General features: G+C 39.2%; 1 protein-coding gene across 2 annotated transcripts in view; it reads right to left on the bottom strand.

Moving 5' to 3' along the window:
* The window catches only part of LOC139468129 (dual 3',5'-cyclic-AMP and -GMP phosphodiesterase 11-like), a 154,654-nt gene that overhangs the window by 38,505 nt on the left and 93,054 nt on the right, over positions 1-23,095 (bottom strand). The window contains exons 3-5 of one of the 2 annotated variants that reach the window (XM_071249890.1): positions 19,788-19,877; positions 19,379-19,516; positions 4,950-4,985 (exon numbers count right to left, since the gene is read on the bottom strand). In XM_071249890.1, coding sequence (XP_071105991.1) covers positions 4,950-4,985; positions 19,379-19,516; positions 19,788-19,877 — 264 coding nt within the window. The remainder of the gene's footprint in view (positions 1-4,949; positions 4,986-19,378; positions 19,517-19,787; positions 19,878-23,095) is intronic. The other variant, XM_071249891.1, reaches the window with a different exon arrangement.

Below are 23,095 nucleotides of genomic sequence, written 5' to 3'. Positions count from 1 at the left end.
ATTAATGCACGCATTCAAGGAAAACTCGCAATGTTTACGTAAAGTTTGTGAGAGAGGGAAAGCGATTTTCACAGAATTAAAGAATGACATTATATGATAAAGAGGTTATCACGCTTGTGTGTTTGGTGATGGTAAATATCCTGTATTAGGAATAGGCACTATGTATTTAGCTCGCCAAGGCCTGCTAAATACAATGTTTATTCCTAATGCAGGATATTTACCATCGCCCAACACACTCGTGTGATAACCTCTATATACTCTGTCATGGTCATTTTGCATGTTTCAGTCTTCAAATGTACAGAGTAGAGTCTATGTAGCTATGTGTGCACTATTGTGGTACGAGCAATTCTAGCACAGTTCTATTCTAAACTGACATGTTACTCTTAATGAAACAGTTGTACTTAGGAAAGTAATAGTAGGAAAGTTTGTTCTGCAAACTTTGTAATCAAGTGTCTGGATTCAATCAATCTGAATTAGATTTCATCATGAATGATGCTTTTTCCTGATTACTAGGAAATACTTATGTGTATTTGTGTTTGGAGCTACATGATAATATGAAGTTCACAGAAACAATTCAGATTTAGATGATAAACCAAATTTCCAATTTCTTAATGTTGCTCTTGTTATATAGTAAGACTATTTTCATTCTTCTAAAAGTTTTTTTTTAAAAATAACAATGAGATTAAGAATATATTTGCATGATTTACTACTTGTTATGTCCACATCTACACTGACATAAGCACACACCATTATCACCAGAAGACTCATTCATTAACCTAAACAACTCCAGAAATTCTTGTACTTTTTTAGCATATGTCTATCTTGTTTTCCACAAACATGTTTATGTATGAAGCGGTACTACAGCAGCTGAAGTACATTCAGATCTGAATGTGAAGTGCCTCCACAAACATGTATACTACATGTGTGAAGCGGTACTACAGCAGCTGAAGTACATTCAGATCTGAACGTGAAGTGCCTCCACAAACAAGTATACTACATGTATGAAGTGGTACTACAGCAGCTGAAGTACATCCAGATCTGAATGTGAAGTGTCTCCACAAACACATATACTACATGTATGAAGTGGTACTACAACAGCTGAAGTACATCCAGCTCTGAATGTGAAGTGCCTCCACAAACACATATACTACATGTATGAAGTGGTACTACAGCAGCTGAAGTACATCCAGCTCTGAATGTGAAGTGTCTCCACAAACACATATAATACATGTATGAAGTGGTACTACTCCAGCTGAAATACACCAAGCTCTGAATGTGAAGTGTCTCCACAAACATGTATACTACATGTATGAAGTGGTACTACAGCAGCTGAAGTACATTCAGATCTGAATGTGAAGTGCCTCCACAAACATGTATACTACATGTATGAAGTGGTACTACAACAGCTGAAGTACATCCAGCTCTGAATGTGAAGTGCCTCCACAAACACGTATACTTCATGTATAAAGTTGAATACAACAGCTGAAGTACACCCAGCTCTGAATGTGAAGTGTCTCCACAAACACGTATACTACATGTATGAAGTGGTACTACTCCAGCTGAAATACACCCAGCTCTGAATGTGAAGTGTCTCCACAAACATGTATACTACACGTATGAAGTGGTACTACAGCAGCTAAGAACATTCAGATCTGAATGTGAAGTGCCTCCACAAACATGTATACTACATGTATGAAGTGGTACTACAGCAGCTGAAGTACATCCAGCTCTGAATGTGAAGTGCCTCCACAAACACGTATACTACATGTATGAAGTGGTACTACTCCAGCTGAAGTACACCCAGCTCTGAATGTGAAGTGTCTCCACAAACACGTATACTACATGTATGAAGTGGTACTACAGCAGCTAAGAACATTCAGATCTGAATGTGAAGTGCCTCCACAAACATGTATACTACATGTATGAAGTGGTACTACAGCAGCTGAAGTACATCCAGCTCTGAATGTGAAGTGCCTCCACAAACACGTATACTACATGTATGAAGCGGAATACAGCAGCTGAAGTACATCCAGCTCTGAATGTGAAGTGCCTCCACAAACATGTATACTACATGTATGAAGTGGTACTACAGCAGCTGAAGTACATCCAGCTCTGAATGTGAAGTGCCTCCACAAACACGTATACTACATGTATGAAGTGGTACTACTCCAGCTGAAATACACCCAGCTCTGAATGTGAAGTGTCTCCACAAACACGTATACTACATGTATGAAGTGGTACTACAGCAGCTAAGAACATTCAGATCTGAATGTGAAGTGCCTCCACAAACATGTATACTACATGTATGAAGTGGTACTACAGCAGCTGAAGTACATCCAGCTCTGAATGTGAAGTGCCTCCACAAACACGTATACTACATGTATGAAGCGGAATACAGCAGCTGAAGTACATCCAGCTCTGAATGTGAAGTGCCTCCACAAACATGTATACTACATGTATGAAGTGGTACTACAGCAGCTGAAGTACATCCAGCTCTGAATGTGAAGTGCCTCCACAAACACGTATACTTCATGTATAAAGTTGAATACAACAGCTGAAGTACACCCAGCTCTGAATGTGAAGTGTCTCCACAAACACGTATACTACATGTATGAAGCGGAATACAGCAGCTGAAGTACATCCAGCTCTGAATGTGAAGTGCCTCCACAAACACGTATACTACATGTATGAAGCGGAATACAGCAGCTGAAGTACATCCAGCTCTGAATGTGAAGTGCCTCCACAAACATGTATACTACATGTATGAAGTGGTACTACAGCAGCTGAAGTACATCCAGCTCTGAATGTGAAGTGCCTCCACAAACACGTATACTTCATGTATAAAGTTGAATACAACAGCTGAAGTACACCCAGCTCTGAATGTGAAGTGCCTCCACAAACACGTATACTACATGTATGAAGCGGAATACAGCAGCTGAAGTACATCCAGCTCTGAATGTGAAGTGCCTCCACAAACATGTATACTACATGTATGAAGTGGTACTACAGCAGCTGAAGTACATCCAGCTCTGAATGTGAAGTGCCTCCACAAACACGTATACTACATGTATGAAGTGGTACTACTCCAGCTGAAATACACCCAGCTCTGAATGTGAAGTGTCTCCACAAACACGTATACTACATGTATGAAGTGGTACTACAGCAGCTAAGAACATTCAGATCTGAATGTGAAGTGCCTCCACAAACACGTATACTACATGTATGAAGCGGAATACAGCAGCTGAAGTACATCCAGCTCTGAATGTGAAGTGCCTCCACAAACATGTATACTACATGTATGAAGTGGAATACAGCAGCTGAAGTACACCCAGCTCAGAATGTGAAGTGTCTCCACAAACACGTATACTACATGTATGAAGTGGTACTACAGCAGCTGAAGTACACCAACTTAATATGTACATGTGTTACAACTAGTGGTAAAAGGATTAACTGATATTATGTTGATTCATCATTGTGGATTTGTTGAATACATGGAGATCAGGTCATGTGTGCATTCCTAGTTGACTGATCAAATTTGACCCCTATCTGAATTACCTGAGACAAACAGCTAATGTGATCAGAGGTGCTAGTTGAGAAGCATAATATACAGCAAAACATGTCTCATAGGTTAGGATTATTAGATTATTCTGAGGCAATTGACAAACAACAATACTCGATATTTGTATGGCTGTAGATTTATATGATATTAACGCAGAGAGTTGCATTTGTTGTGACATCATGCATCTGAAAGATTCCATTAGGAGTAAAGTTCCTTGGATTTACAAGAGTCATAAACTGGCAGTTACGGCAATGTCATTCATTGGAAGTAGAAGTTCTAACCAGTAAAGATAGAATTGGAAAGAAATTGATGCTGAAATTGGATTAATATGAACATTCTGTGAACTTTGCGTGTGCATTGAGCCATACTAAGGATAGATCAGTTGCTGATGACGATGATTACCCCTTGAGGCGGCAGTATAGGACTTCCCTATGCAGTACATGAAGGTGTGGATCTTACTGATTTCTTTCAGAAAGTAGAGCATTCAGAATCATTATATATTTGAAAACTTAGATTATGGCATTAGTTTTGGTGGAATGTGTACAATCTAAAAGAAATTGTGGTATGATGATACCATCCCTATTTTTAGACATTGAGGAATTCCCCTTAAGTAGTTAGTTAATAACGTAATCACACAGCAAGCTGAGGTTCATCGGGAAACAACAGACAGTTAGCTTGGTAGTGTTCATCTAGCCGAGGTCACCCGCTACTTTCAACACAATGAGATGATGTTAGTCCAGTCGGTCAAATATATTGTTAATAATAAGAAAATATTGGTTGACAGATCAGCACTGGCTGGCTACACCTATTCAACAGATAGCAGTGAAATGCACTCAAGCTTATAGAATCAACTTAATTCTAGATATTCAACCGATCTGGGTGTAACCATCTATGGCTATTATTGTGGTAACCCACAGTAGCAATACAATAAACTAAATTCCACTGTGTGAAAGGACAATACTGGGTACAGTCTTTCTCTAAGTGATCCGATTCTGTGATTGAAAACACCTTCACCACCTCCTTTCATGCATGGTACACACTCTGTTCCTATTGTATGTATGTACCACTGTTTAACATCAAGCAAAGAGGAGCCTTGTTCTAGAAGCTAGCAGAGTTAGGAGAAATTGTTAGTAATAGAGAAGGAAAAAACATAAACTGGTTTTTTTTCGAATCTAAAATAAACTCAATTTTTCTCAACATCGGTGAAATATGTTTCAGAAGTGTAATGTTTAGCCATGTTTTCATATACCAATAAGTCTTAAGACAATCAACACCAAAACAAGAAATCAATTACATCTGTCCAGTTTTCTCTCTCCCAAGTGAAAGTAATGAGATTAATCACATGGAAAAGAAAGGGCACATGCAAAAGAATGGTGCAGAAAATATTCACCGCTTCTAAGGGTAACCTAGGCTGCTTGTTTTTGTCCTGGAATAAAGCAGAACAGTAAGTGTACAAGGACGATGCCAGGACTGTCACATGACCTTGAACATGTCAACATACTGGCGAGGTGCTTCACACAGCGTCATGGCTCCACTGGCTCCATCCATGCTGCTGCTGCTGGCACTGATGAAGCTGGACATGCTTTCAGTCAGGTGATACATGCCACAGCAATTATCCAAGGAATGTACCAGTCATTCTTCAGCTTCTTTTTGTAGTTGCTCCATGAATAAATACCACTTGGCCATTGCTACTGCTGCCCAGCTGATACTTTGTCCAGGGCACCATCACGCAATGCCATGAGTACTGTACACATACTCATTGGACACATTTGTTTCATTAGTTCATGTTAATTTCAATATAGACAATTTAGATGTTGTAGACATACTCTTCATACAATTACCAAAGATAGCTAATTTACAGCAGAAAATAGAAAACAATGCTAAGGGCACTGTAGCTCATCTGGACATGTAGTTAACAGACTAAAATATAAACAAAGACAAATACTTATATAAAGTTACTGTCAGCATTGATATTGAAATCTTTTCTGGATATATGGATGCCTAAAACCTGACACTCCAATCTGTTGATTTGAACACTACATGATGTGGTCAGATAGAGAAGCATGAATGCCAAACTTCATCTTCCTCAGTCATTTTGCGAAAAAATTAGGAGCAGGGTCAAAATGCAATGGTGAAAAAAGGTCAAAAGTAAGAATACTGTAAAAAACCCGAACATATATCTTGGGTTCCACTACTAACTAAGTATGAACCACATAAGGCTGAGTAAAAACCATGAGTAAGTTTTTCAATATAGCTGCCATTGTGGCTAGAATGAACATTGTATTTGAACCTCTGGAAGAAAGGGGTGTCATCATTGTGGGAACATGCATGTGTGATTGGTCCAGTGGTTTCTGAGAAGATGGATGCTGGACAAACAGCCCATGACATTAACTCACTTGACTTTCAGTGTTATTTCTGACCAATATCTAACATTGCTATTGACCAGTCTCCTCATGTCTCCATGAAGTCAACATGGTGACAAGTACAAAGCCATTCCATTAAGTTATTGATCATTACACAGTACTAAGTCATATGTAAGTCACTGGTATGTAACCTACTATGTTCATGTCTACAAATTAAAAAAACCCTGACAGGAATGTAAATATTTGTAAGTTAGATTAGACCATTATTGTTTCCAAGTAAGTGCAGGTTTTATCTGACAGAGAACACTTCATCATATAATCTCTACTGGTCAAGGATGAAGAAGCCTCAGTGTGTAGTAAATTACTAAAATCAATATCTACAAAAAATCATTTTGTTTCCATCATACCAAAAACGTTTCAGTTGATGGGTAAAGATAGTATGCAAGTACTGCAATTGTGATAGATCATGACCCTCGATATTCAAATAAATATGCAGCGAAAGATTGACCTCTAATAGCGTAGTACTGACATAGGACAATATATAAAAAAATTCTTTCTTTTTCAAAATAGTTACTGCTGGTGTAAGAGTATTAGTGGCCCTTTGTCAGTGTCTGTTGAGGGGTGGATGGACTCAGTGTATGGATGGTGTTGAGGGGTGCATGTAGCCATTATATGGGTGGTGTTGAGGGGTGGATGGACTCAGTGTATGGGTGGTTATGAGGGGTGGATGGACTCAGTGTATGGGTGGTTATGAGGGGTGGATGGATTCAGTATATGGGTGGTGTTCAGGGGTGCATGTAGCCAGTATATTGGTGGTGTTCAGGGGTGCATGTAGTCAGTATATGGGTGATGTTGAGGGGTGCATGTAGCCAGTATATGGGTGGTGTTGAAGGGTGCATGTAGCCAGTATATGGGTGGTGTTGAGGGGTGCATGTAGCCAGTATATGGGTGGTGTTGAGGGGTGAATGTAGCCAGTATATGGGTGGTGTTGAGGGGTGCATGTAGCCAGTATATCGGTGGTGTTGAGGGGTGCATGTAGCCAGTATATGGGTGATGTTGAAGGGTGCATGTAGCCAGTATATGGGTGGTGTTGAGGGATGCATGTAGCCAGTATATGGGTGGTGTTGAGGGGTGCATATAGCCAGTATATGGGTGGTATTGGGGGGTGCATGTAGCCAGTATATGGGTGGTGTTGAAGGGTGCATGTAGCCAGTATATGGGTGGTGTTGAAGGGTGCATGTAGCCAGTATATGGGTGGTGTTGAGGGGTGCATGTAGCCAGTATATGGGTGGTGTTCAGGGGTGCATGTAGCCAGTATATGGCTGGTGTTGAAGGGTGCAAGTAGCCAGTATATGGGTGGTGTTGAGGGGTGCATGTAGCCAGTATATGGGTGGTGTTGAGGGGTGCATGTAGCCTGTATATGGGTGGTGTTGAGGGATGCATGTAGCCAGTATATGGGTGGTGTTGAAGGGTGCATGTAGCCAGTATATGGGTGGTGTTGAGGGATGCATGTAGCCAGTATATGGGTGGTGTTGAGGGGTGCATGTAGCCAGTATATGGGTGGTGTTGAGGGGTGCATGTAGCCAGTATATGGTGGTGTTGAGGGGTGCATGTAGCCAGTATATGGGTGGTGTTGAGGGATGCATGTAGCCAGTATATGGGTGGTGTTGAGGGATGCATGTAGCCAGTGTATGGGTGGTGTTGAGGGGTGCATGTAGCCAGTGTATGGGTGGTGTTGAGGGGTGGATGGACTTAGGGTATGAGGGGTAATGTTGAGGGGGGCATGGACTCAGTGTTTGAATGGTGTTGAGGGGTGCATGTAGCCAGTATATTGGTGGTGTTGAGGGGTGCATGTATATATGTGCGGCCATTCGGTCAAAAAATAAAGTTGAAATAAAGGACAAATGTATGCAATAATAGTCAAAGGTAACAAATAAAGTATTAAATGTTACTAATAAAGGTCAAAATACAAAACAAACAGATGTCTGTTAAAAAATACAAAGTTGAAATAAAGGTCAAAAGTACGCAATGTAATAGTCAAATGTTATGAAAAGATGTCATATGAAACAATGTGTACTTGAGAACATCAGTGCACACAAAAGGACACTAAATCACACAAGGACATTGACAATAAAGAGGGCCAGATAGCGCTGCAATTTGTAAAACATTCCGAGTTTAATCGGTTCACTGCGGTATGTATATGACAACTGCATGCCGAGGTGCACAATGGCGTTCTTTATTGTCAACGTCCTTTAGCAGTTTACTGTCCTTTCATGTGCACAGCGTATTTTTGTTAACATTGTTCTTTTTTTCATATGACGTCTTTTGTTAACATTTGACTATTATTGCAAAGTTTTGTCCTTTATTTCAACTTAAATTTTTTTTACCGAATAGCCGCCCATACATATCAGCACGTGTGTTGGGGAAGTCAGAAGGGTGTGTTGTGTAAGAATGCTGGAGCTTGAACCTCTAGACGTGTAGTAAACTCAGGTACATACTGTTTACTCAAGCTAACTGATCCTCTCACGTCATCAGCAAATTATTCCCTTCCATCTAACAGCTGAAACTGCCCAGCAAATATCATGACAACAAGTGTCTCATGTGACCATTATTATAAGTTACAAACAGAAAAATCATAAACATATAGTTTCTATATGTGACAATCATACTTTGAAATCCGATACTATCCTTACATGGGTGTATTGATGTCAATATGAGTCTAAGTAGTATAAGTAATGATGGTTCTGGACCACTTCCACTGGAGCCAGATTTATATACCTATACTGCTACTACAGAGGGAATTTTTTATGCAAAAATGATGATGTGATTCAACGATCGTCATGAGACTAAACTAAATTGTAATGAAAATATTCTCTATTATTTTTACTCATATGCATACCATTATTTTGAACAAAGTGATATTCAACATTTTTACTAAGTTCTTCATTCATTTTACTAGAAGACCGGACTATATACTCTTTTTCGATTGGAAAGAACAAATTGATGACCGTATTTGGTTGGTTTGACTTCATTGATATAATATATACCCTGTGGTAATTCTCGCCATATTATAATTTTGTCCTGGAGCATAAATGTTTTTGTTGACATTATTATAGACTTATGTAAGCATTCTTTTAAGTGTCATCCAACAATCTATTTTTAATCTCCAACCAGTTCTTTGGTTTTGGCACGGAATGATTGACGCGCTTGTTGTCTCCCCTGTTCTATGAACTTTTTTTCTGGTCTTAGCTAATACCACTGGTCTTACGAGAATTGGATCGAATCTCCTGCTTCATTACGTTGGTGAGTTCTGACAACACTAAACGAAACTCATCCTTGGGTATCTTACAATCAGCCAGTTCTGTTGAAATATGATCCTCATTGCTGTTCAACTTTGATTTGGCGAGTGTCCGAATATTATCATGTTTATGATTTCTTTTGCAACTTACGAGAAATAAGTTTTATTGCTATTCCTGACAGTCCTGAGACTCCGGACGCTACTCCCATACCAAGTACGATAGGCACGGCGATAATAGTTGATAATAAACCAACACCAGCTACACCGAGTCCCATGCCAGTTGTTACAAGGGCAGTGTCAACTCCGTCGAGAGCATTCACAGCTCTGCGATACTTTTTATACAATCCAAGTTTCAACAACCTCTCCTTCTCTATTCGATGTTTTATGTCGCTTATTTGATGTAATCAAAATCCATCAACAGTATCCATCTTTTCAGATGCTTCATCGAGCACCGGATATAAATCCATAATGTATATTATTATATCATACAATAGTCTTTAATTGGTCTTGCTTAAATGTTTTGAGAGTATACGTCAACCTTATTAAATGTATATTATACAGCATACATATCTTAGTAAGAGAAATGCTTTCACTTTTATTAACTTGGACCCCCTCAAGGGTTGCAACGGGTGATACTCCCATTGACGCTCGTGTTTCTTGAGCCATTTAATTGATAGACCTGGTAATATTTCGAAGGCATCTTCTGGTGCATCCCCAAACAAGACTTCAATAATAATTGTAGAAAGATCAGATATAGCATTCAAGTTTTGTTTTATATCATCAAATTCAGTAACCAAATCTAAACTGACATTTTTTAATGCTGGATGACTCAATAACATATAACCTGGGTTTTCTGGCAGGGGAGCGACTAACACACTTTTTCGTTTTGATGGGATATAAGCCCTGAGTACAAACCCACTATTCATTATCTTAGTTAAATGATGTCCTTTACCCGTCATCACAGATGGTGGGGCAATGATGATATTCAGTAGCCACTCGATTTTTGCTACGACCATAGTCCATTTATTATCATCATTGCGAGTAAGATTGTATGGAGTGTTTTTATTGAGTATACTAGTGTCGACATCACTTAAATCTTCTAGATTAGCTGTGAATACAACTTCTTTCCGCTTGTATACATTATCTTGTAAATGTAAAGCGTATAACTTACCATCGGTACCGGGTTTATCGAATCCTACTGTGTCTCCAAGATCGGAAAGAGTAATTGTATTACATTGTCTAAGGTTATGCGTTCCAGGGCCTGATGAATCAACCATTATTTATAATATGGAGTGTTACACTCAAGTATCCTGTATGTACAGGTTGATGTTTTACATCTAATACAGAAATTTTAGGTCTGAAATAATACCCCCCTTTAACTTTTCATATTGTAATGATGAAAAAGATTCCGTTCTACCACATCTTTTGTATTTCTCATCTTTAACTGGAATAGCTCTTAGCAGAGTTGAAGGATTTTCGAGTTGAATATTATCCATTGTACTGATCTGATCAAGATGGATGCACAACACTTTATAGGGAACTAAATCGGGTAATTTAAATCCATGCAATGTTTTGTTGGGTTGTATTATTACTTCTTTCCTAAAAAATCCAAGTGTAGCTGATATGTTTCGGGAAAAGCCTTACATGCTTTTCTCCAGCGCTTAAAATCAGCACCCCATGCGACTCATTTTGTGTGAGACTAGCTCCCAAAGGCTTAAAAATTTCATCATTGAGTGAGCATACGCTGTAATACCAATCAGGTATAGTATGCCATTCTATACCTAGTATTAATATATTATTTATTCTTGCAGCACTTATATTGTTCCACCGTGGGTTATACGTTACATCGCATAGAGCGACTTCAAGTTGCCCAGCCGAGTTATCGATAGTATGAAGCAGTTGAATAGATTGGCCATTTGTTATTCCCGGGAGTGTAACATACATATTAAATATACAAAGATACTATATCATAACTAAAATATGAAATCAACTAACATTACGAATCAGTCAATTTTAGTAAGTGCCTCTGGTGCTAAGTTTTTTGTTAAATTCCCTGATATCTTTGAAAAATACAGGGTCACAGCAACTAGCGATAAAATGGTGCATGATTGGTTCCACAATCCGATGCAATTTTGGCAGAATCAGTTAAACTTTGCCATATGGTGTGCCACAACAGGATGTGGTGTATCTCTTTATGCCCCAGGATTTGAACTAAGTAAGTCTGTTTTATCATTTCACATGTACTATCAGATTAGACTTATTCTTAAAGAAATTAGTGCCCCATTACCGCAGGATCGAGGATGGAATTCCTCAAATAATCCGTACAATAGGTTCGCGTATGAGCGTATTTGTCAGGATTTTCATATTTCTACGAGTAAAGATTGGCGTATTAAAGGACTTAACCATGGTCTAGGTGTTCCGTACAATGGACAAATAACTGTTAAAGAAGAAAGTGATGATTTACTTTAAACAACTTCACAAAAAAACATTCAATCTATTTAGATTGTTACAGGCAAACAAACTTTATGTAAGAATGCATGATCTTTATTTAAAAATGCATAACTGGTATCACGGCTGGGAACTTTCGAGTAACGATTGGAGAGGAGATATTATGAGTTTTAAGACAGGTTTGCCTTATATTGTTACAAAGTTTGTGCAACCACCTGGAAATGCTTGGAATGAACTTCTTAATGATAAAACAGAAAATAAATTTACTAACCCAGGACTTGTAAGAGTTAATGAATCAATAAGAACTTATGTATGGGCAATTCTTGGTGCACAATCGCAAACACGAACGGGAATTATCGGTTCCGGGACGGCGCTTGATGCACAAAATCAGTTTGTCGCAAACGTAGAGGATGCTATTAATTCACCAGTTGACATACCATCTTCTAGAAGATGTATTACAGTACCCTCAATCCAAAGTAGACAACACTTATGGGGCAGGACTATACATGTCTCCAAGTAATATGGAACTTAAGATCGGTCAAGTGATCGGCTATAATAATAAAACTGTGGTTGCTTCCAGGTAAAAACATCAACAAAAACCAAGTATAAATTCAGATATTAACACCGAATTAATTACGCAAACAAACACAGGCGAAACAGGAATAGTCAAGCCACAGTCACCACATGTTTCGCAGTCATCTACTGACGCACCACAACCACAAGTGCAACCACATATAGCCGCTAAAAATCAACAACATATCGATGAAAAAACAGCGCTTATAGTAGGTGGAGTCGCGGCTGGTTTACTCATGATTTGGTTAAATAGTCTTTCATGGATAAGTACAACAGCCCGGCAATTGCTATGATCAGTGCCCACAAGTTTTGACTAAGCCAAGTGGTGGTTTTAGCTAATAAATTCAAGAGTCAGGAAACAATACTCCATAGTGCAGATGCGGCATAGTGCCCAGCGCTTCTTCTAATACTTTTAAATGCTTTTTTATCCCCTCTTTTACACCATTTGGCCTTGGTGGTGGTGTTGGTGGTCCACCTCCACCGGTTAACGCAAGAGTCAAAGTCGATATAATAAATCCCAATGAGGTTAAAATACTGGCAATGGTTATCCCCTGTTCTCTGAACAATGTTTCAATTTTATCGGCCAGTGTAGTATCATCGTTGAGGACTTGATCGATAGTTTCTCGAATTCGACTGATTTGTGAACGAAGTGCCTTTCTATTACTCGAAGCAGCTTCAGGGCGGGCCGATCTTTCATCTATTAAGTTACGCAATCTTTTAGCAACGCGGCGGCTACTGAATTCATCACCCACCTGCTCAAGTTTTGTTTTCTCATAAGCTATGTGCTTGTTGAGTTCAGATAGCTTGCCTATATTATTGATGAGTTCTCCCCACGATGTTTGCATTGCCTTGTCAAGGACTCGTAATTCCCTAATACTGAACTCTGAATTTGATACCTGTAACGTGGAATTATTGTAGTAGGTATCCAAGATTTCTCCGAATCCGTCTGAAGCCAGCTTCGAGCTTTCTTCCAAATTATCTTTATCTATGGCACCGAGTTCAGTACGCAAAGTCTGAAGAACCTTAGTAGTCTTCGCAGAAAGTTTTTCTTGTGAGTAGTCTACAAAACCTAATTCATTACGAACAATGTTCATGCCACCATAATGTTCAGCTATCATAGACAAGGCTAGGGGCTTACGAGTACGAGAATTCATAAGATCAATATCCAGAGAGCTCGTTCAGAACATAGGTTGTGCGATTGTTAAGAAAATCACGATTAAAATTAGCGGTGATGAAGTTTTGAGTATTGACGACAGCGATGTCTACTTTTGTTACATGGATCTCTGGAGAACGGTTAAAGAACGGGAAAACTTACAGTACTAAGGTATTTGTAATCAGAACACATTGAGACTGAGTGTGGTTGCTTCTACTGATGTAGAAGATAAGGCTGTTGCTGATGCATTAGGTAACCGATTCTATATTCCGCTCGACTTTGAATTACTAGATAGTCACATGCCCTTCTATCAAGCATCCCTAGGCGATAGGTTAGAATACGAACTCTATTTTAATGACTACGGCAGAGTAATCAAAGCTACTGAAGTTGCTACATATTCTATTGACAATATCTCATTGAAGTATGATATGATAACAGATCCTGAATTAGCCAGACAAATTCGTAACCAGTATACAGGAAGTTTAGCCATTTTGTTTTGTCACGTGCTTCAACACGGAAAGATCACCAGGAACAAAAGAGATACAACGTGGAATAGCAATCAAAACATCCCCGCGAGATCGTTGAAGGGTATTTTAATGTTGTTCGGGGACCCTTCTGAAGCATTTGCAAGAGATACCGAGAAGTTCTACAATCCCAAGATTACAAAAGTAGAATTGACCATCGAGGGCGTGCGCTTTCATCTGCGGGCAAATGCGGAAAACAGCTTTTATTCTAGATATTTTACAAAGTCATTTTATGGATGTTTTCAACCATATTATTATTCTATGCACGACTATAACCGTTAATAAAACATACCTATCGAGAGGTTGGGTAATGAATGATCCTGAGGTGTACAAAGTTGATCCGGGCGATCGTTTACAAGACTGCTTACGAGTATGTCACGAAAAATACAATTTCTATTTCTCATTTTGAGAGCACCCTAGGCGCTTATTGCATCGAATACAGTAATTAAACATTTGAATATTTTATAAATATAGTATTGCATCAATTATTTCTTATCTGCTATTAACCCTGACTGCTGTGTCTATTTTCAGCTACACAATTACGGATAAGCTATGATTTATTATGTATCAGCGATGACTCAACAGCTCACCAGTGGAGTGTGATTTGCATTTAGACAAATGATATGATAGGTGTATAACCATGAATCTGTGCAGATTTACACTCATGGGAAAACCAATTCAATGCAACCTACGTATATACTGCGGTATTCATGCTTATTACATCAGACAAGGAAATGTAAATTATACGTGTTCTGTATGTGGGATAGGGGTCAAAGGTCGTTATTGTTTATGTAAGAAACATGGCGCTGATAGGGTCAGGAACCAGATTATTTATGCTAGGAAGAGAGATTACATCAATGAGAGGAATATGTAGAGAGTATACGTTTAGACATTTGACTCACTTTGCATATACCATTAAATCACAATGGTTTTTGTCAGAGAGTTGAAGGCTTTGGCAAAACAACGTGGTCTACATGGTTATTCTCGAATGAGAAAAGCTGAATTGATTGATTTACTAGATAATAATAATAAACCTACTGTTGTTGATAAAAATCAATCAGTTGATGTTGATAAAATTCAACCGGGTTGTACCCACAGCTGGCGTTGGTAAAAACCTAAGTTGTTGGAAGATGGATATTAATTCCAACATGGATGTTAATGATGTGAAGCCCATCGTATCGAGCAAAATTAACGAGGAGTTAGATGATTTAAATAGCATAAAATACCAGCTAATGGTTAAAATGTCATTGAGTAAAAATGATGCCGAATATACCGAACCTTATTTCCAGAGCAACCAAGAAGTTATAACCGAATCTGATACTATAAGCACATCATTAGATGCATCAATTCAGCAGATACAAGAAACTTTAGAAAGCTGGACTAATAGAGGTTCGGGTTAGGGTGTGGATAAAATAGATAGTTTATATTTAGATATAGCAAATTATATGCCTTTCAAAGGTGGATCTTATATAGATTAACCCTCGTATTATAAAAAGAAAAAGCCATAATTAATGTAAAAAATAAAGGTGATGACTGTATCGGAATGATGATAAGATCTGCCATGTTCCCCGCAGACAAACATCCGGATAGACCTTCGAGCTACCCCCCAAAACGACATCTTCCCAGAATCAATTCATTTCTGATAAAAAAAGATGGTAAATATCATTATACGTGGATAAAGAGTTTAAACAGGCTATTATACGATCAAACAAAACATGAGAGAAAGAAATGTTTCTGCGAAAGATGCCTGCATGGGTACAGCAGACAGTATCTATTAGAAGCGCATAAAGAAGACTGCAGAGGTGTTGGACAGACTGCTATCAGGATCGATATGCCTAAAGAGGGAAAAAATATGTTAAAATTTGAACATTATTGTAATCAAATGCCAGTACCGTACATTATTTATGCTGACTTCGAAGCACTTATCAAACCGATAGAAAATACCGAACACAATACTGAATGTAGTTCAGTAGTACTCAAGAACATATTCCTTGTGGGTTTGGATATATAGTTGTAAGGTATGATGGGAAAACAAACCCGCCCGTGATTGACAGAGGTCCCGATGCAGCGGAAAAGTTCCTAGAATATCTACAAAACGAAGAGAGAATAAACAGGGAAAATTTGTCGCGTAAGAAACCCATGTGTATGACGAGGGATGATTGGAGGGCCTATAAGAAGTCAACGAGTTGTCATGTTTGTAATAAACCCCTGAATAGGGATTCCGTAAGAGATTATTGTCACGTCACGGGTAATTATCGGGGAGCCGCACATAACGAGTGTAACTTGAAACTAAAAATGAATTCTCAAACAATACCCATCCCCGTTGTGTTTCATAACCTTAGAAGATATGATTCTCATCTCATCATGCAAGCAATCTCAAAGACCGATTATATAGAAAAATACATATTATTCTCGTTGACTAAAACTATACATTATACGGACAAGGATGGGAAAGCTAGAATAAAGCAAAGTAATGGGCTTAGATTCATAGACTCCGTACAGTTTTAGTTATCTTCCCTGGACAATTTAGCTAATGCAAACAATCCCGATGACTTTGCAATAACAAATCAATATACTGATCGGTTAACATGTCATTTGTTGCTAAGAAAAGATGTATATCCTTACGAATATATGGATGATTGGTCTAGATTTGACAAAACTAAATTACCACCCCTTGAATCATTCTATAGTAACTTAACAGAATCTAAAATAACCGATGCCGATTATGAACACGCTCTGACGGTGTGGGATAAATTAGGTTGTAAAAATTTAGGTGATTATCACAATCTGTACTTAAAAAACGATGTACTGTTACTCACCAATATATTCAAAATATTTAGAAAGACATGTTTAAAACAATACAGCTTGGACCCGGCATGGTACTATTCCAGTCCCGGACTATGGGATGCATTGTTGAAGAAGACCGGTGTAACTAAAATTACTCACCGATTACCATATGCACTTGTTTGTTGAGAAAGGATTAAGAGGTGGTATATCGATGACAGCTAAAAGGTTTTCTAAGGCTAAAAATAAATTAGTGGAAGGATATGATCCGAGTAAACCCGATACGCACATATTATATCTCGACGCCAACAATTTGTTTTAAGATAATAAAGAATAGGCTGTCCTTTTTTCATTAACGAACCAACTAATGTTATATATCTTAAGGGACCAAATCGGATTGGTTGCACGAAGTTGGCCTCCTTTGAGTTCACTGGGCTGGTATAAATTTCTAATGCTTACTCTATCCGGAAGTTTTTGTTCTTTGCCTCTCCTCGGGGCTGAAGATTCGGAAGTCACAGATTTCATTTTAATCGCATCGGATGGTTTCTTCCCAATTAATCTTGTTACTTCATTATACAGCGCTGATACAACAGCTGATAATCGTGTCACCCATTCAGTTGATCTTAATCGATCCGATTTCATTTCAATCCCATGCTGATATCCAAACAAACATTCGGCTAATGTCTGGTTACCATATTTTCTTGAGCATAGTGCGCACCCATGTATAATGTGCACCCCCTCTAGCGGATTCAGTATTTCGGAAAAAAAATAATTGAGTGTCAATCGCAGAAAAATATTACACCGTAGATCGACCCCTTCAGCGAATTCTGGTAAACGAACGGGTGATGCGATACTTGGTCAGTACAAATTCGAAATTTGAGATGAAAAATCACCAGACATGTTTATTTACCGTTTAAATTGTATTTTTTGTTCTGCTAGGCATTGTTTTACATCCAGGGATTAAGATTACCTTGTGTATTTTCTCGTAAACTAAGCCGGAAACAGCAATCAGCTGTACACACGTTTTCTTGGAATCTACCGGTGATTCGGTCAAGACACACCCAATGATATAACTTTACAGGATTTTAATGCAAGGATTGGCAAAAATTGTATCTGAAAAAATTATTTTATCAGGAATAATATATCCCAATATCTTATTAATTTAGTTGCAGCTTTTACTAAACATATTTTAATTAATAATAACCCTAAGCAAAGCAGCTGATCGCTATTGCCGGTTATTTTTTTTCACAGGGAACCAGTCTGACAAGTCACCGTCAAGCTCACACGCACGTGATCGCGAGAACTACGTGTTGACATAGATTCGTCAAACTATAACAAATATAACTTTAACGAGACAAAGTATGGCATTTATGATATATGTATCTCGTTACTTCATTATTCAGCGCTGATACAACAGCTGATAATCGTGTCACCCATTCGGTTGATCTCTGTCAACTAATGTTCGTTTCAAGGCGTCAATAGTTTTAATTTGACCATGGTTGCTGTTAATATCGGTGAGTTGTGCGATCTTCTGATCGCTTCACACACGATTTCGCGGAAATCAATTAAAACAATATTAAAAGGATTTTTGAATAAAATTAATGAAATAAGTGATATACATAAGTCCAGATATACAAAGAACACTTTTTATAGCCAGACAGTGTAATTACATGATTAATTTGTGGACTTCAGTATGGATTTGTTGACATGGTATTTCCGGTGTTACATGCTCGCGGTAATATCTTTCCATGGGGAAAAAAACATCAAAACTCATTATTTCGTGTATAATCCGCACCCCCTTCTACACAGCAGTGTTTCTTTTTTAAAAGTGGGCACTATACTCAAGAAAATACGGTAAATCTTTTGAGGCAAGCTTGACTATGGTGGGCCTCTTTTTCACCACGTCTGATTGCGACATCGTGCTTTGTTAATAGTTTAGTTACTGATCCCATATACTCGCGATATAGCTTAGGCCATTTTAGTGGTCCATGTTTATATATGCGACTCAGTGCATTAGCTACCTCTGTTGAATCTTTTGAGGCTAATGGCTCAGCCTCTTTGTACCGACTAGCCACATCCACTATGGTTAAAGCGTATTTATACGTTTTGCGTCTTACCTTATCATGGGGAAGAAACAAGAGGTCAGCCTGATTGTAAAATATCAAACTTCTTCCTCGGTATATAACGCGGTGCCGGTAAGTATATTTGCCACATCGCTTGTTTCTTTAACCAATCCTTGGCCACATCTTTAGATACCTTAGCCGCAGTGGCTAATTTTTTTATTGCTCCTGTACTTTTCCAATATCCTTGTGGGCTATAGTAAATTTTATCCATTATTAATTAATATTGATGATTCTTTTAATACGAATCATGATGATCATTGAATCACATCATCTTTTTTGCATAAAAAATTCCCTCTGCAGTAGCAGTATAGGTATATGAATCTGGCTCCAGTGGAAGTGGTCCAGAACCATCATTACTTATACTACTGTCAAGGTACATACACAGACACATCACCTCAAACACTACAGTGAATAACATGCTGGGTTGCATCTCTCAATATATGTGAGCCGGTACATACAGAACAGTTAGCAGCTATCTGTCTACATGTGTATATGGTAGTGTGCATGTGGTTATACCAGTGTGGACATGCATTGTGTGCAGCAAGTGGCCCACCTTTGAGAGATCATCCACAAGGAGCACCTGACACCTCTCACACTGCAGCAAGGACTGGGTGTGCATCATGATCTTGTGGATCAGGTTAGCAACATTACTCTGTTCTTCAAATATCACACGGGCTAGGTCCAGTAGCACCTGCAATCACAGACAATTGTACCTGTACTACCTATAATCTAGCATAAGTGTTGCTTCATTGGAAGGCAGACATTCAGCATACTGGCAACTCAGTGGACACAACACTAAGCGATGAAAGGATCCAGGTATAGATAACAACATACTGGATGGGTGATACATATGGCAATATCTACAATACAGGTGCTGAAGTCACCAGAATTACAAAAGCAAAACTGATTGTTAACTGTAAGGAACACAGTGTAGTAGGCCGCAGGGTGCCCCTTCGCATTACCTGGTTCCTTCTGTTTTCAAGCTGAGACCTTTCATAAAGTTGAGCATTTTTCACACCAATACCACAGAATGCAAGATATGAGGCAAAGACCTGCAACAAAGAGTGTAAAAAAATTGTAATGTGGCAGTGTGTGTATTTTGTAACTTTATTTCTGATGACAATCAGTGGCAAATTGAGTGAAGCTCCCATAAATGATATCTCATCAACTTCCTGCATTGGAAGTGTAAGTTAGAGTGACTCTCTTAGTTGTTGTTGTTGTTGTTACTTCTCGATATAAGTATCAATCACAATCGCTCACAAAGTACAAATATTGGTTTTTACCTTAAATTTGCATTAATAACCGTTACACAAAACACAAATTAGTTTGAAAATTTGTGGTGAAAAAGTAAATATTTTCATCCATTGTGCCATACATGACACTGCCAACAGTAAATCATCAGTATGCCTGGTTGTTTGCCATTTTGTCTTTGAAAAAGATGGCTTACGCACTACAGGTAAGAGCACATGCAAGCATTGTGCTACGTAACAGATCATAAGGTACCGGGATATGTATTGGATCGCACAGTTGGTGTATTGTCCCACCCCTAATGAATACTGTTACGTGAATTTGAGTACATAAGAGCAAGAATTTACTTTCTTTAAATAACGACGAATATCCTGTATGGTCATAATGCAAACATGTGACAGGGGAGTACATCCTGTATGGTCATAATGTCATGTATATGCAAACATGTGACAGGGGAATACATCATGTATGGTCATAATGTCATGTATATGCAAACATGTGACAGGGGAATACATCATGTATGGTCATAATGTCATGTATATGCAAACATGTGACAGGGGAATACATCCTGTATGGTCATAATGTCATGTATATGCAAACATGTGACAGGGGAATACATCCTGTATGGTCATAATGTCATGTATATGCAAACATGTGACAGGGGAATACATCCTGTATGGTCATAATGTCATGTATATGCAAACATGTGACAGGGGAATACATCCTGTATGGTCATAATGTCATGTATATGCAAACATGTGACAGGGGAATACATCCTGTATGGTCATAATGTCATGTATATGCAAACATGTGACAGGGGAATACATCCTGTATGGTCATAATGTCATGTATATGCAAACATGTGACAGGGGAATACATCCTGTATGGTCATAATGTCATGTATATGCAAACATGTGACAGGGGAGTACATCCTGGAATTTGTTTGGAGTCAAGACTGAGCACACAATTTCATTAAAATATTCCCAGTAACTTTCAACAAGTCCCTTTCTGATGGCATTGTCAAAATGAAGACAAGCTCTTGTATCTGCTTCCACATGCTCAGCAGCTTGCCTTATGACCCAACCATTGCACCAGGGATAATAAACCACTTTGTCAATTTGGTATTGACAGGCAGCTGCTTATTCGGTCAGAAGTGACCACAGTTCTTTTTTATTCTTTAATCTCCTAGAGAGCATACAAAGTTTTGGCCAGCTTTCTCTAGCCTGAATCCTTCCTTCTAGCTGTCTTCTCTCTAGCTGGCTCCTTCCTGCCATGTAAACCTCCCAAACCACATCGATTCTTGTGTAGTTCTTAAGTTGCCTCTTAGTCCAGTGTGGAACACAGAACCACATCAGTCACCAAAGTATGATGAATTGCATGTATCAAAGGAGCACCATCAGATATTTTGACATCAAGGAGTATCTAGGTGGTAAGTTACCTACAAACAGTGCAGTAGATGGGCAGCCAGAGTTAGCTGTGTTGATAAGTTGTCTACAGTCCAGTAGATGGGCAGCCAGAGTTAGCTGTGTTGGTAAGTGGTCTACGGTCCAGCAGATGGACAGCCAGAGTTAGCTGTGTTGATAAGTGGTCTACAGTCCAGCAGATGGGCAACCGGAGTTAGCTGTGTTGATAAGTGGTCTACAGTCCAGTAGATGGGCAGCCAGAGTTAGCTGTGTTGATAAGTGGTCTACAGTCCAGTAGATGGGCAGCCAGAGTTAGCTGTGTTGATAAGTTGTCTACAGTCCAGTAGATGGGCAGCCAGAGTTAGCTGTGTTGATAACTTGTCTACAATTCAGTAGATGGGCAGCCAGAGTTAGCTGTGTTGATAACTTGTCTACAGTCCAGTAGATGGGCAACAGGAGTTAGCTGTGTTGATAACTTGTCTACAGTCCAGCAGATGGACAGCCAGAGTTAGCTGTGTTGATAACTTGTCTACAGTCCAGTAGATGGGCAGCCAGAGTTAGCTGTGTTGGTAAGTGGTCTACGGTCCAGCAGATGGACAGCCAGAGTTAGCTGTGTTGATAAGTTGTCCACAGTCCAGTAGATGGGGCCAGAGTTAGCTGTGTTGATAAGTGGTCTACGGTCCAGCAGATGGACAGCCAGAGTTAGCTGTGTTGATAAGTTGTCTACAAACCAGTAGATGGGCAGCCAGAGTTAGCTGTGTTGATAAGTGGTCTACAGTCCAGTAGATGGGCAACAGGAGTTAGCTGTGTTGATAACTTGTCTACAATCCAGTAGATGGGCAGCCAGAGTTAGCTGTGTTGGTAAGTGGTCTACGGTCCAGCAGATGGACAGCCAGAGTTAGCTGTGTTGATAAGTTGTCCACAGTCCAGTAGATGGGGCCAGAGTAAGCTGTGTTGATAAGTGGTCTACGGTCCAGCAGATGGACAGCCAGAGTTAGCTGTGTTGATAAGTTGTCTACAAACCAGTAGATGGGCAGCCAGAGTTAGCTGTGTTGATAAGTGGTCTACAGTCCAGTAGATGGGCAGCCAGAGTTAGCTGTGTTGATAAGTGGTCTACAGTCCAGTAGATGGGCAGCCAGAGTTAGCTGTGTTGATAAGTGGTCTACAGTCCAGTAGATGGGCAGCCAGAGTTAGCTGTGTTGATAAGTGGTCTACAGTCCAGCAGATGGGCAACCGGAGTTAGCTGTGTTGATAAGTTGTCTACAGTCCAGTAGATGGGCAGCCAGAGTTAGCTGTGTTGATAAGTTGTCTACAGTCCAGTAGATGGGCAGACAGAGTTAGCTGTGTTGATAAGTGGTCTACAGTCCAGCAGATGGACAGCTAGAGTTAGCTGTGTTGATAAGTTGTCCACAGTCCAGTAGATGGGCAGCCAGAGTTAGCTGTGTTGATAAGTGGTCTACGGTCCAGCAGATGAACAGCCAGAGTTAGCTGTGTTGATAAGTTGTCTACAGTCCAGTAGATGGGCAGCCAGAGTTAGCTGTGTTGATAACTTGTCTACAATCCAGTAGATGGGCAGCCAGAGTTAGCTGTGTTGATAACTTGTCTACAGTCCAGTAGAT

Source organism: Haliotis cracherodii, unplaced genomic scaffold (genome assembly GCF_022045235.1).
Source record: "Haliotis cracherodii isolate W230 unplaced genomic scaffold, xgHalCrac1.p SCAF_2, whole genome shotgun sequence".
NCBI lineage: Eukaryota > Metazoa > Mollusca > Gastropoda > Lepetellida > Haliotidae > Haliotis > Haliotis cracherodii.
Note: the sequence above shows the minus strand (reverse complement) of the source record. Positions and strands in the feature narration are given on the sequence as shown.